At 36.2% G+C, this 12,599-nt stretch overlaps 1 protein-coding gene across 3 annotated transcripts in view; it reads right to left on the minus strand.

Annotated features, from left to right (window-relative positions):
* The window catches only part of VMP1 (vacuole membrane protein 1), a 132,210-nt gene that overhangs the window by 56,775 nt on the left and 62,836 nt on the right, over window positions 1-12,599 (minus strand). For 2 of the 3 annotated variants that reach the window (XM_043583893.1, XM_043583894.1), the window contains exon 7: window positions 7,175-7,306. The exons of the other annotated variant lie outside the window; for it this stretch is intronic. In XM_043583893.1, the coding sequence (XP_043439828.1) occupies window positions 7,175-7,306 (132 nt within the window). The remainder of the gene's footprint in view (window positions 1-7,174; window positions 7,307-12,599) is intronic. 3 annotated transcript variants of the gene reach the window in all.

Here is a 12,599-nt window from a genome sequence, read left to right on the forward strand (position 1 = left end):
TAATTCCACTCTCTGAGTTTGGGCTAACTTTAGTTTCTTAGTTGGCTCACAAAATGTGGCAAAGTGACTGGGATTTTGAGGCTACGTCATAACAAACCTTCCAGCTTCGACCTAAATTCATACAAACCACATGTTTTTGGAACTCAGATGCCATGAAGAAGTCCAAGGAGAATAACTTGAGGGGCTCCTGGGTGGCTCAGTGGGCTAAGCGTCCGACTCTTTGTTTTGGCTCAGGTCATGACCTCACAGTTTGTGGGTTTGAGCCCCACCTCGGGCTCTGCACTGACAGCATGGAGCCTGCTTGGATTCTCTCCCTCCCCATCTCTCTACACCTCCATTGCTTGCTTGCTCTCTCTCTTAAAATAAATAAATAAACATAAAAAAAAAAAAAGAGTAACTTGAGGTCCCAAACTAACAGTCGAGCTGAACTCCAAGCCAATAACAGCCAGAATCAATTTATCAGTCATATAAGTAAATCATCTTGAAAGTAAATTCTCCAACTTACAGTCAAGCCATTTTGTGCAAATTTTGTATTTGTGAGCAGTATAAATGACTGTTCTTGTTTTAAACTACTAAATATTTGGGTTTGTTACTCAACAATATATAGCTGGAATACCCCAAAATAAAAAATAGAAACATGAACTCAGTCTTTGATGAAACTAGCACTGATAAATGAAGACAAGGGAAGATGAAAAAAAACAGTGAAAGATATGAAAGAGAAGCAAAGTGACATATATTACAGAACTCCAAAAAGGATTTTCAGTGGAACTGCAGAAGAGACTGGGGTAGGGCACAAACCAAAGAGACTTTATAAGAAGTAGACTCTAGGTCCCACCCCTACTTAGCACAGCCAGATAATGTTGTCCCCTAGCCCCTTAAAAGACATTAAGTATACAGTTTCTGATGAAGTGAAGCAAAAGTTCTGGGCTCAGGATATGTTTGCGTAGGTATCCACAGTCTGAACACAAAGAGAGTTAAATGAAAGTCTATATGCAATCTCTAAACCCCTTCTCTAGCCTAGCTTTACTATATAAGCAGCAAAGTTTATATTCTCCAAGCAAGAAACTAGAGGATCCATCACTAGAGAAAATGAACTATCCCAAATTAAAGATCCACAGAAACTCATATATGGAGGCTCCAATAAATAAGGTGGTTTGACACTCTTACAACTTTCCTCCACACACATAGCTCCCATTCAGCTTTTATGTGCCTTATTCTTATATATAAACAGAAAAACAAGGACTACCAGACTTGGAGGAAAGCTTCCAACAGAAGTAGAACAAAGGAAGAAAAAAAAAACCTAGAGAAACTAAGTATCTTCAGAAAGATAAGAAACCACTGCTTAGAAATATAACACAAATCACTTTTTGAAAATAAATATATGGTAGTGGAAAAATATTTTAATATTAGAGTTAGAAGATAAAGTTGAGGAAATTGCATACAAAGTAAAATGTGATAAATATTAGGAGCAAAATTATCAAAAAAATTAAAATGACGACTGTTGGGAGGCCCAACACCAAAATAATGAGAATTGAAAGAGAATAAAGAGGGTATATTGACACAGAAAAAATACAAGAACACTTCCCAAAATGAATAGACTCTTGATTGACAAGCTTCCAAGTGCTTAACAGGATAAATTTTTAAAAGACCCATACCTCAGATAATGAATGAATCTAACAGCTTCTATATAAAAAAATAAAACAACCAGGGGCGCCTGGGTGGCGCAGTCGGTTAAGCGTCCGACTTCAGCCAGGTCACGATCTCGCGGTCCGTGAGTTCGAGCCCCGCGTCAGGCTCTGGGCTGATGGCTCAGAGCCTGGAGCCTGTTTCCGATTCTGTGTCTCCCTCTCTCTCTGCCCCTCCCCCGTTCATGCTCTGTCTCTCTCTGTCCCAAAAATAAATAAAAAGCGTTGAAAAAAAAAATTAAAAAAAATAAAATAAAACAACCAAAAAAGAGGCGCCTACCTATGAAGAGATGTCAGGAGGGCATTAGCCTCATCAATATCAAACCAGAGGTCCCAAGATGACTGAACAATGACTTCCAAATTCTAAGTTTAAAAAATGATTTTCCACTTAGAATACTATATTCAGTTAATTGATTAAGTGTGAATGAAGGACACAGCATTTTCAGCACTTCCATCTACTCATTCTTTCTCAGGAAGCTATGGTAGAATGTGTTCAACCAAAACGAGGGAGTAAATCCAGAAAGAAGGCAAGGAGTGCCTGGCTGGCTCAGTGACTCTTTTTTTTTTTTTTTTTTTTTTTAATTTTTTTTTTTTTCAACGTTTTTTATTTTATTTTTGGGACAGAGAGAGACAGAGCATGAACAGGGGAGGGGCAGAGAGAGAGGGAGACACAGACTCGGAAACAGGCTCCAGGCTCCGAGCCATCAGCCCAGAGCCTGACGCGGGGCTCGAACTCACGGACCGTGAGATCGTGACCTGGCTGAAGTCGGACGCTTAACCGACTGCGCCACCCAGGCGCCCCTGGCTCAGTGACTCTTGACCTCATGAGTTTGGGGGCAGAGATTACTAAAAAAAATCAAAACAAACAAACAAAAAAAAAAAAGAAGGAGAAGGAGGAGGAGAAGAAGAAGGAGGAAGAAGGAGGAGGGAGGAGGAGGGAGGAAGAAGGAGAAGAAGGAGGAGAAGGAGAAGAAGGAGAAGGAGAAGAAGAAGGAGAAGAAGGAGGAGAAGGAGAAGAAGAAGGAGGAGGATGAAGAGGAGGAGGAGGATGAGGAGGAGGATGAGGGGGAGAAGGAGGAGGGGGGGAGGAGGAGGAGGGGGGAGGAGGAGGAGGGGGAGGAGGACGGGAAGTCAACAACAAGAGATCCAAACCAAAAAAGAAGCAATGTGCAAAGGAAATCCAAGAGAATACCACGTTCAGATTGATGGGGGGCTCCAGAGTGATGACTCCAAGAAAGAAAACAGAATTGATAATATTTTTTTGGTGTTACCAAGTGGGAAGTGACATAGAAAAGTGTTTTACAGAGCTGGCAGAAGTGAGAGAAGAGATTGAAAAAACTATGCAAATGAAAAACATGTTAATTCCAAAACAAAAAGTTAAAAAAAAAAAAAAAAGGAAAACAGTGACAATATATTAATTGACTTAATAGAAAACAATACTTATACCTGTTTAGCATCCAATCCACAGCATAAAAATTTAAAGCTGCAAGCCATCCTAGACTTATTCTAGCATCAACTTGCTGACTTTATATACACAAAAAAAGGAGTTTTGGAGATGTTAAATGACATACATTAATTATTGCCACAAATTCCAGATGTATCAGTTGTTGCTACTGAACATACTCAGCCTAGTCTACACATGGACATGGTTTTAGTAGCTGGATATATCAGCGATGCTGGCATTCTGAGTTCTGGGTCTAGCTATACTTCTAAGCATGTAAAATTAGGGAGATAACAACTTCTAGATCTTAAGTTTTCTATAAAATTAGAAGAATGGTACCTTCCTATATTACTTTAGTTAACACAAGGATCAGATTAGATACTAGATTTTAAAAAACATTAAAAATAATTAAAAAGTTGTTTATATTAGTAACAATTATTAGCAAACATAAGCATTAAGATGTGAGGAACAGAGACATAATATCTGGTTGATACATAAGGCAAAGCAAATACCAAGGCCAACTTGTCTCTTTCCAGGCAGAGCAGATGCTCATAGCTCTTTGATTCATTTGTTTTATATTTGGTTATTTGGCTATTCTATATTCATATTTGAAAGTCTTGTTTTTAATTAAAAACCATAACTATCCTTAGTTGATTTCCATTTAATAATGCCTTTTTAAAAAGCCCATCTGTTATTAAAATATATGTTTTCCCCCCTCTAGGCTAATGGTTTTTTGGGGTCTCAGATTCCACTGAGAATAAAGCTATGAATACATTCCTCATAAAACATGTGTATATTCAAAAATCAACTCAAAATGGATGAAAGACCTAAACGTAAGACTGGAAGCCATCAAAATCCTAGATGAGAAAACAGGCAACAACTTCTTTGACCTCGATTACAGCAACTTTTTATTTGACATGTCACCAGAGGCAAGGGAAATAAAAGCAAAAATGAACTATTGGGACCTCATCAAGATAAAAAGCTTCTGCATGGCAAAGGAAACAATCAGCAAAACTAAAAGGCAATCGATAGAATGGAGAAGATATTTGCAAATGACGTATCAGATAAAAGGTTAGTATCCAAAATCTACAAAAACTTATCAAACTCAACACCCAAAAAACAAAACTATCCAGATAAGAAATGGGCAAAAGACATGAATACATGCTTTTCCAAAGAAGACATCCACATGGTTAACAGACACATGAAAAGATGCTCAACATCACTCATTATCAGGGAAATACAAATCAAAACCACAATGAAATATCACCTCACACCTGTCAGAATGGCTAAAATTAACAACTCAGGCAACAACAGATGTCAGCGAGGATGTGGAGAAAGAGGAACCCTTTTACACTGCTGGTGGGAATGCAAACTGGTGCAGTGACTCTGGAAAACAGTATGAAGGTTCCTCAAAAAATTAAAAATACAACTACCCCACAACACAGCAATTGTACAACTAGGTATTTATCCAAAGGATACAGGTGTGCTGTTTTCAAGGGGCAGAGGCACCTCAATGTTTATAGCGGTGCTATCGGTAAGAGCCAAAGTATGGAAAGAGCCCAAATGTCCATTAATTGATGAATGGATAAAGAAGATATGGTGTATATCTATATCTATATATATCTATCTCTATATATTTCTATACATATACATATACATTGGAATATTACTCGGTGATCAAAAAGAATGAAATCTTGACATCTGCAACAATGTGGATGGAACTAGAACGTATTATGCTAAGCGAAATTAGTCAGAGAAAGACAAATATCATATGACTTCACTCATATATGGAATTTAAGAAACAAAATCGATGAACACAAGGGAAAGGAAGCAAAAATAATATAAAAACAGAGAGGGAGACAAACCAGAAGAGACTCTTAAATACAAAGAACAAACTGGGGGTTGCTGGTGGGGTGCTGGGTGGGGGGAAGGGCTAACTAAAGGGGTGAGGGGCAATAAGGAAGATACTTGTTCGGATGAGTACTGGGTGTTATATGTAAGCGATGATTGGCCAAATTCTATTCCTGAAATTATTATTATACTGTATTTTAACTAACTTGGATCTAAATTAAAAAAAAAAAGACTATGGGAAATATACTTGAAAGTCAAAGAATAGCAAAATTATGTTAGTAGGGAAAGGAATTAAAAAAGTGATTCAATATATATAATAATTTTCTTATGGGTCTTCATTCATGAGAGACATAGATTTTATTTGTATCATCTTATGAAAACCAGATCACATGAATGACCAAGAAATCCAGGAAGATGTTTATGAATCAATTTTGTTAGATTTTCTGTGTTTAAATATGTGCTTTTACTTAATCCACTCTCTGTAATATATAATTAACCCACAGGAAATTATAGATTCAGTATTGGTTGATTTGGGGATAACATTTACATACCTGTGTTATTTCTAATCATATTTTCAGTTTTGAGTAATGGTTTGATCATAATGTGGCTTACTTTTTATTTTTCTAAATAATCATATGTACATATATATGTATTACTTTTTAATATAAATGTTTATATTCATAATTACTATTTATTCTTACTATAAAAAAGGACTGGGGCGCCTGGGTGGCGCAGTCGGTTAAGCGTCCGACTTCAGCCAGGTCACGATCTCGCGGTCCGTGAGTTCGAGCCCCGCGTCAGGCTCTGGGCTGATGGCTCAGAGCCTAGAGCCTGTTTCTGATTCTGTGTCTCCCTCTCTCTCTGCCCCTCCCCCGTTCATGCTCTGTCTCTCTCTGTCCCAAAAATAAATAAAACGTTGAAAAAAAAAAAAAAAAGATGTTTAAAAAAAAAAGGACTGTAGAAAAGTTTTATTTCAAAATGTTAATTAGCCTGATTTTACATATAAATACAGACTACTAAGTTAATTAAAAAAATGGGTGTGTACTTATGTGGGCACATGCACTTAACAAACACACAACAAGACAATTTTCCAAACAACTTCATTTCATAGGTTAATGAATCTAGGAAGGAAGATGTATTTTATAGATAATCTTTTAAAAATCTCTTTTACATCCCTTTTTTTTGGGTCTATGTTGATTTCTACTGTCATTCCTAAGAAGCGACTCAGTTAACAATATTCTTAGGAATTTTCCTGCAAAGAATGAAACACCTATCTTGTAACATTAAGATATCGGTTGATATACAGCTTATGCTCAGGTGTAAAGGCCTCAGCCTTTCTTCCCTCTAGCTGTTAAAGGGTAAGTTTATTGTAATTGTTCTTTTCTATTTCCTTTCCTTTCCTTTCCTTTCCTTTCCTTTCCTTTCCTTTCCTTTCCTTCCCTTCCCTTCCCTTCCCTTCCCTTCCCTTCCCTTCCCTTCCCTTCCCTTCCCTTCCCCTCCCTTCCCCTTCCCCTTCCCCTTCCCTTTCCTTTCCTTCTTTCTTTTTTTAACGTTTATTTTTGAGAGACAGAGACAGAGCATGAGCGGGAGAGTGGCAGAAAGAGAGAGAGAATCCAAAGCAGGCTCCAGGCTCTGAGCTGTCAGCACACAGCCTGACACGGGGCTCGAACCCACAAACCATGAGATCATGACCTAAGCCGAAGTCAGATGCTTAACTGACTGAATCACCCAGGCACCCCTGTAACTGCCATTTCTTAAGAGTTCCCAAATAATTTCCTCTAAACATGGTAAAATATTTTGACGTTATTCTTAAAAACTTTGGACTCATAGCCTGACCCACCTATTTGTCCCCCTTATTCAGTTAGTGGTCTGCTTGGTAATACTTAAAAACACATAATGGACAAAGAATGTTTTGGCTCCTAAACTTCATTAGCGACATCAACTTACTCTGGTTTCTGGCAAAGTGTTTCAGCTTAGTGAGTTGTCTTGTGGACTCTTTCTGTATTTCTCTATTCTAAAGTCAAGATTATAATCACTTTTATATTTCAGCTTTTCTAAATATTCTATCCCAAATAATGTATTATTTATTTTTATGCTGGGAGTTTTCTTCTTTAAAGTAACTATTAACAATTTCACCTTAGCCATAACTTTTTTAAGGACAATTAAAGTATTCTATTGTTTTCTCTACTGTTCTTACTTGTGCAGTCTCTGCATGTTCCAGCATTTCTTCGAATTCCTGATACTCTTCATCATCTGGTTCAGCACCTGAGAGGCGAGCTGCCCTGGCCATGAAATATGGAGGCAGCTCTCCAATTGCTGTACCGATACCCTATGTGCAAAACCAAAATACTCACATGAGATTCTGTTCTCAACATAAGAATACTAAACAGATTAAATCTATATTTGTCTACATTGCCAAAACCACATTAAGATGCATGTATTAGGGAGGAAAGCATATACTACATAATCAAGAGAACATGAGTGTGACTCTTGGCCCTAATACTGACCAATACAAAGCCAGGCGAGATAATATACACTAAACTCTTAGACAATTCCTGGTGCATGGCAGACATTAGATTAACGTTAGTTCTCTAAGCATCTCTACTTATACTCTGTGATTTCTGTCAGTTTTTTCCCTCTTTTCAAATCATTTGGTAATGAGTATTCACTAGTACAAGTTTTAGATAAAACTTTCTAGGAAATCTTCTGGTATTTAAGATGCTGTTTCAATCTGGTATTTAAGGTATTTAATCTGGTATTTAGGGTGCTGTTTTAATTTTTTTGTGTGTGCAGAGTTAAAACTTTTAACAAATAGTGGTCAGGAAGCCCCTTGAAAATTCAACATTAGGATGGATAAATTTTCACCACAGGAAAAATGTTTATTTCCTCAGGACATTGAGTGACTCATGTTTCAGTCACTTTGTGGATTCTTGTTTTTGAAGAGAATTTTTTTTTTCACTCAACTTAAAACATAGGATGAAAACAAAGGTAAGAGAATCAGGAACTTGGTTTGGACTTAAATGGCTTAAATACAAGATAGATGATAATGTAAAAGGTATATAGTTTCTAGGAAAATTCTCAACTTTGAGCCATCCTTCTCTGCCTTGAGTCATAGTGAATGAAAAAGTTTTGCTAATTCTCAGAAGCAATTTTAGGTCTATTTGCTCTGTACTATGACTTTGTCAACAAATGCCTTGAAAAGAATCCCCAAGGAACATTATCAAATTCAAATATTTCATGTTCACAGTGTTATATTTCAATGTGTGGGATCAATAATCTCCGAATGAGACTGCATTATCCACATATGAAACAAGAATTCTGAAAAAGAATATACTTAAGTGTCAAAAGAAGCAGGCTATATTTAAAGAATAAAGAGAGACAGATGAGAGGGAGGAAAGACATATACATCACGGGATATATAAATAAAACACAAATCATATTCTGCTAAACAAAAAAAGTTAATGTTAGTCAACTTTGGAGAATGTTAAGAGAACCAACTTATTATTTAAAAAACAGGCAAATAAAGGGGAAAAATCCATTACTTATCCTCTCTTACCTATATGAAAGATATCTTGGGGTAACCAAATTGGTGATAAGGAGTTTTTCTTTATAAAAACATTCCAGTCAATAAGTAAAAAAAAATGATGTAATTGGTTTACCCCCATTTTATAACCCTTAATAATGGACTTGTATAACAATGGTGATAATACCACAAAAGGAAAGACAATCAGACATTACTGTACCTCGTGATAGAAATACACAAGACTATAACATGTATTCTCGACAAAAAAATTTTTTTCAAGCCTCTCTAACTATCAACTCACAGGAAACATAGGGAACAGATAAACATTTAAACTATACCAACTGGGATATAATTAGTAAAATTGAGACTGTGAGAAATTATATTTGACAAACAACCCAGTTTCAACAACAAATAAATATGAAAAGAAAAACAAAGAAACACCATCAGAAAAATCTGAACATTAACTAGGTAGCTGATCTGAAGAGACTATTCCTAATTTCTCTTAGGTGTGATAATGTTTTTTTAAGTCCTAAGACTGATATATTTACAGATGAAATGTGATATGTTATCTAGGATATGCTTCAAGATAGTGGAGAGCCTACAGAGGAGGGATCAGATAAAACAATATTAGCCAGGGATTCATATTAACTGAGTTTGGGTGATAATATATTAAATTAATTATATAAATCTCTGTACTTAAAAATTTTTTTTTCCCATTACAAAAAGTAGGAAGTTAATTGCAACATGTTATTCAAAACATGAACTTCTCTTAAAACCTGTTAACTCAAATGTTTAATAGTTCTGAAAGCAATCATATGATTCAAACTCATGACAAGTTTCCTTAAAGTTAAAAAGGAAGTAATAATGGACTGAAATGAAATCAAGAGCTACATACTATACTATACTTGGTTGACTATATTTATTGTTATAGTTGAATTCTGCTCATGTTTTCCCACATTAGCAAGAAACAAGAATGGTGATCATGAGTCAATATTCTGTTTTTTACACAAATAGATAAAAAGAAATACAGTCATCCAGACAGGTCCCCCAAAACACATTATATTCTAGACACAAAAGTTTATTTAGTTATCTCAAATTAGGTACTGCAGTCCCATAATTTCATGATTCTTACAAAACAATTTTATAATTCTTGCAAAATCAAAACAAAAAACCAAAACAGAAGTGTGGAACACTAAAAACTGTCAGCCTAGGCTTAATTAAGGGGAAGAAATAACTGGTTTCCTTATTGCAAAAGAAAGAGACAAGTAGTTTTTAGTCAAGCAATAATTCAGAAAGCTCTTCTAAAAACCATCTGCTCCATATCAATTGATTACCTTGAAGTCCCTGCTTCTTGAATTGGAGAAGATTTTAACATGCACAAAATATGCAAAACCAAGAGGGAAATATCTTCTTGGAGTATCAATTATATTCAAAGATTTAGGGAGGAGGAAAATCCTGAATGTTCATGCTTTTAAAAAGTTTTGTCAAGTGGATTCACAAGCAAATCAGCATTTTGCTTTTTCAATGATGGGAATAATAAGTTTAATAGTAAAAATATGGAGAGCAGAAAATTTTACATATGCTGATTCTCAGATATTATGGTAGTTTTGTATTATCTATGTGTTAATAATTTTTTTTAAACAAAATGATTTTTCTATTACATATTCCAATTACAAACATAAATCAGAGGTTAAAAGCAGAAGTTAGGAGGGTAAGCTTGAAACCACTGAGAAATGCAGGGTTCTTACAGAAAACAATTATACCAATTCTAGTAAAATTTTCAAGACTGTTTTGCACATAGAGAAAATTTGCTTCCAGTTTCCCTTGAGGTCAGTTTTCAAATGGCTGTAAGAAGGAATGAAGTTCTGACACATGCTACAACATGGATGAAACTTGAAAACATTATGCCAAGCAAAATAAGCCAGACATAGAAAAACATTATATGATTCCATTTAGATGGGGTATCTAGAATTGACACAATCAAAGAAGAAGAAAATAGAAAAGACTCTGGAGTTATTGTTTTAATGGGTACATATTTCTGCCTGGGATGACAAAAAGTTCTGGCAATGATGACACAACATTGTAAATATACTTAAGGCCAATAAATTGTGTACTTAAAAAACGGTTAAAATGATAAAACTTTCCTTATATATATTTTACCACAATAATCACCCCCTAACCATGAACTTAACAAATACATGACCTTAAAAGGTGATGCTCTCTATCTAAAAGTCAACACACATGCTCTCGCCCCTGCCCTGCTGTCACACTTTACAAATCTTTATTATTCTTAGATCTCAACCAAAACACTGCTTCTTCATGGAAATCTTCCTTGAATCATAAACTAGGGAAAATGTCTGTGTTATACAGATTTCTCCTTCATATTTATACGGTTTTTTCCATGATATTTATTTATGCATTTTTTCCATGATAATTATTTCCCTCACTGGAACGTAAAGTTCCAATGAGACTTCAGTTTTGCTCACTCTGAATCTCTGGTGCTTGGATGCATAATAACTATTATTGGAATTCATGAGTGAAATGAAAATTTGTGAAGCTTTGCACCGGTGACACAAATTATGGAAGATCAAAAGATTCAAACTGAAAAAAAGTAACTAATGATCAACAATATCAAACAATTCATGGGGCACCTGGGTGGCTCAGTTGGTTAAGTGTCCTACTTCTGCTCAGGTCATGATCTCACGGTCCATGAGTTCGAGCCCCGTGTCAGACTCTGTGCTAACAGCTCAGAGCCTGGAGCCTGCTTCAGATTCTGTGTCTCCATCTCTCTCTCTCTCTGCCCCTCCCCCCTTCATGCTCTGTCTCTGTCTCAAAAATAAATAAACATTAAGAAAAAAATTTAAAAAAACACACAAAAAAACCCAATTCACTTTAGCGTGCTCCAAAGACCTATATAAACAAGCTGAAATTAAGAGCAACCCTGGTCTTTTTTTTTTTTTAACGTTTATTTATTATTGAGAGACAGAGGGAGACAGAGTATGAGCGTGGGAGGGGCAGAGAGAGGAGGAGACACAGAATCCAGAATCCGAAGCAGGCTCCAGGCTCTGAGCTGTCAGCACAGAGCCCGACACGGGGCTCGAACTCATGAATGTGAGATCATGACATGAACTGAAGTCGGACGCTCAACTGACTGAGCCACCCAGCCGCCCCCAACCCTGGTCTTTATCCTATAATTGGATGTACTCCACATTTTAATTATTTTACTGATTCACTACATTTGTAATGATAGCGACGTCTGTAAAGACATACTACTTTCAAAGTACAAACTGGATAAAAATGTCAAATAAGATATGAGTTTGTTTTTCAGTTTTCTTTAATGTTTATTATTTTTGAGAGAGACAGAAACAGAGAGACAGAATGAGAGGGAGAGGGGTAGAAAGAGAGGGAGACAGAATCCAAAGCATCAAATAAGATGTGAGTTTTTAATCAAGCAAGACATTCTTTTGAACAGAACAAAACATACGGGTGTGAACACAAATGAAAGGGTAAACTCATCTATGAAAGGGTAAACTACAAATCAAGGCTGACATACTCTATATCAAGGTTTCTCAACCTCCACAGTATGGACATTTTATGACTGTATCCCATTTAACCATTTTAAAATATAAAACTAAGTGGCATTAACTCCATTCACAATGTTGTGCAACCACCATCACTATCTATTTCCAGTATTTTTCATCACCCAAATGGAAACACTGCACCCATTAAGCATTAACTTTCTCACCCCACACAACGCTGGTAACTTCAAATGTACTTCTTATCTCTATGAATTTGACTCTTCTATTTTATTTTTATTTATACTTTTTTTAAAGTTTATTTATTTTGAGAGAGAGAGAGAGTGTGTGTGTGAGTGCAGGGGGTGAGGGGGGGGGGAGGGCTGAGAGGGAAAGAGAGAATCCTAAGCAAGCCTAGATTGTCACAGTGGAGCCCAACATAGGACTCAATCCCACCAACTGTGAGATCATGACCTGAGACAAAATCAGAGTTGAACACTTAACTGACTGAGCCGCTCAGGTGCCCCCAATTTGACTCTTCTGGACAATTCACATAAGTGCAATCATATAGTATCTGTCTTTCT

Source organism: Prionailurus bengalensis, chromosome E1, assembly GCF_016509475.1.
Source record: "Prionailurus bengalensis isolate Pbe53 chromosome E1, Fcat_Pben_1.1_paternal_pri, whole genome shotgun sequence".
Classification (NCBI taxonomy): Eukaryota; Metazoa; Chordata; class Mammalia; order Carnivora; family Felidae; genus Prionailurus; species Prionailurus bengalensis.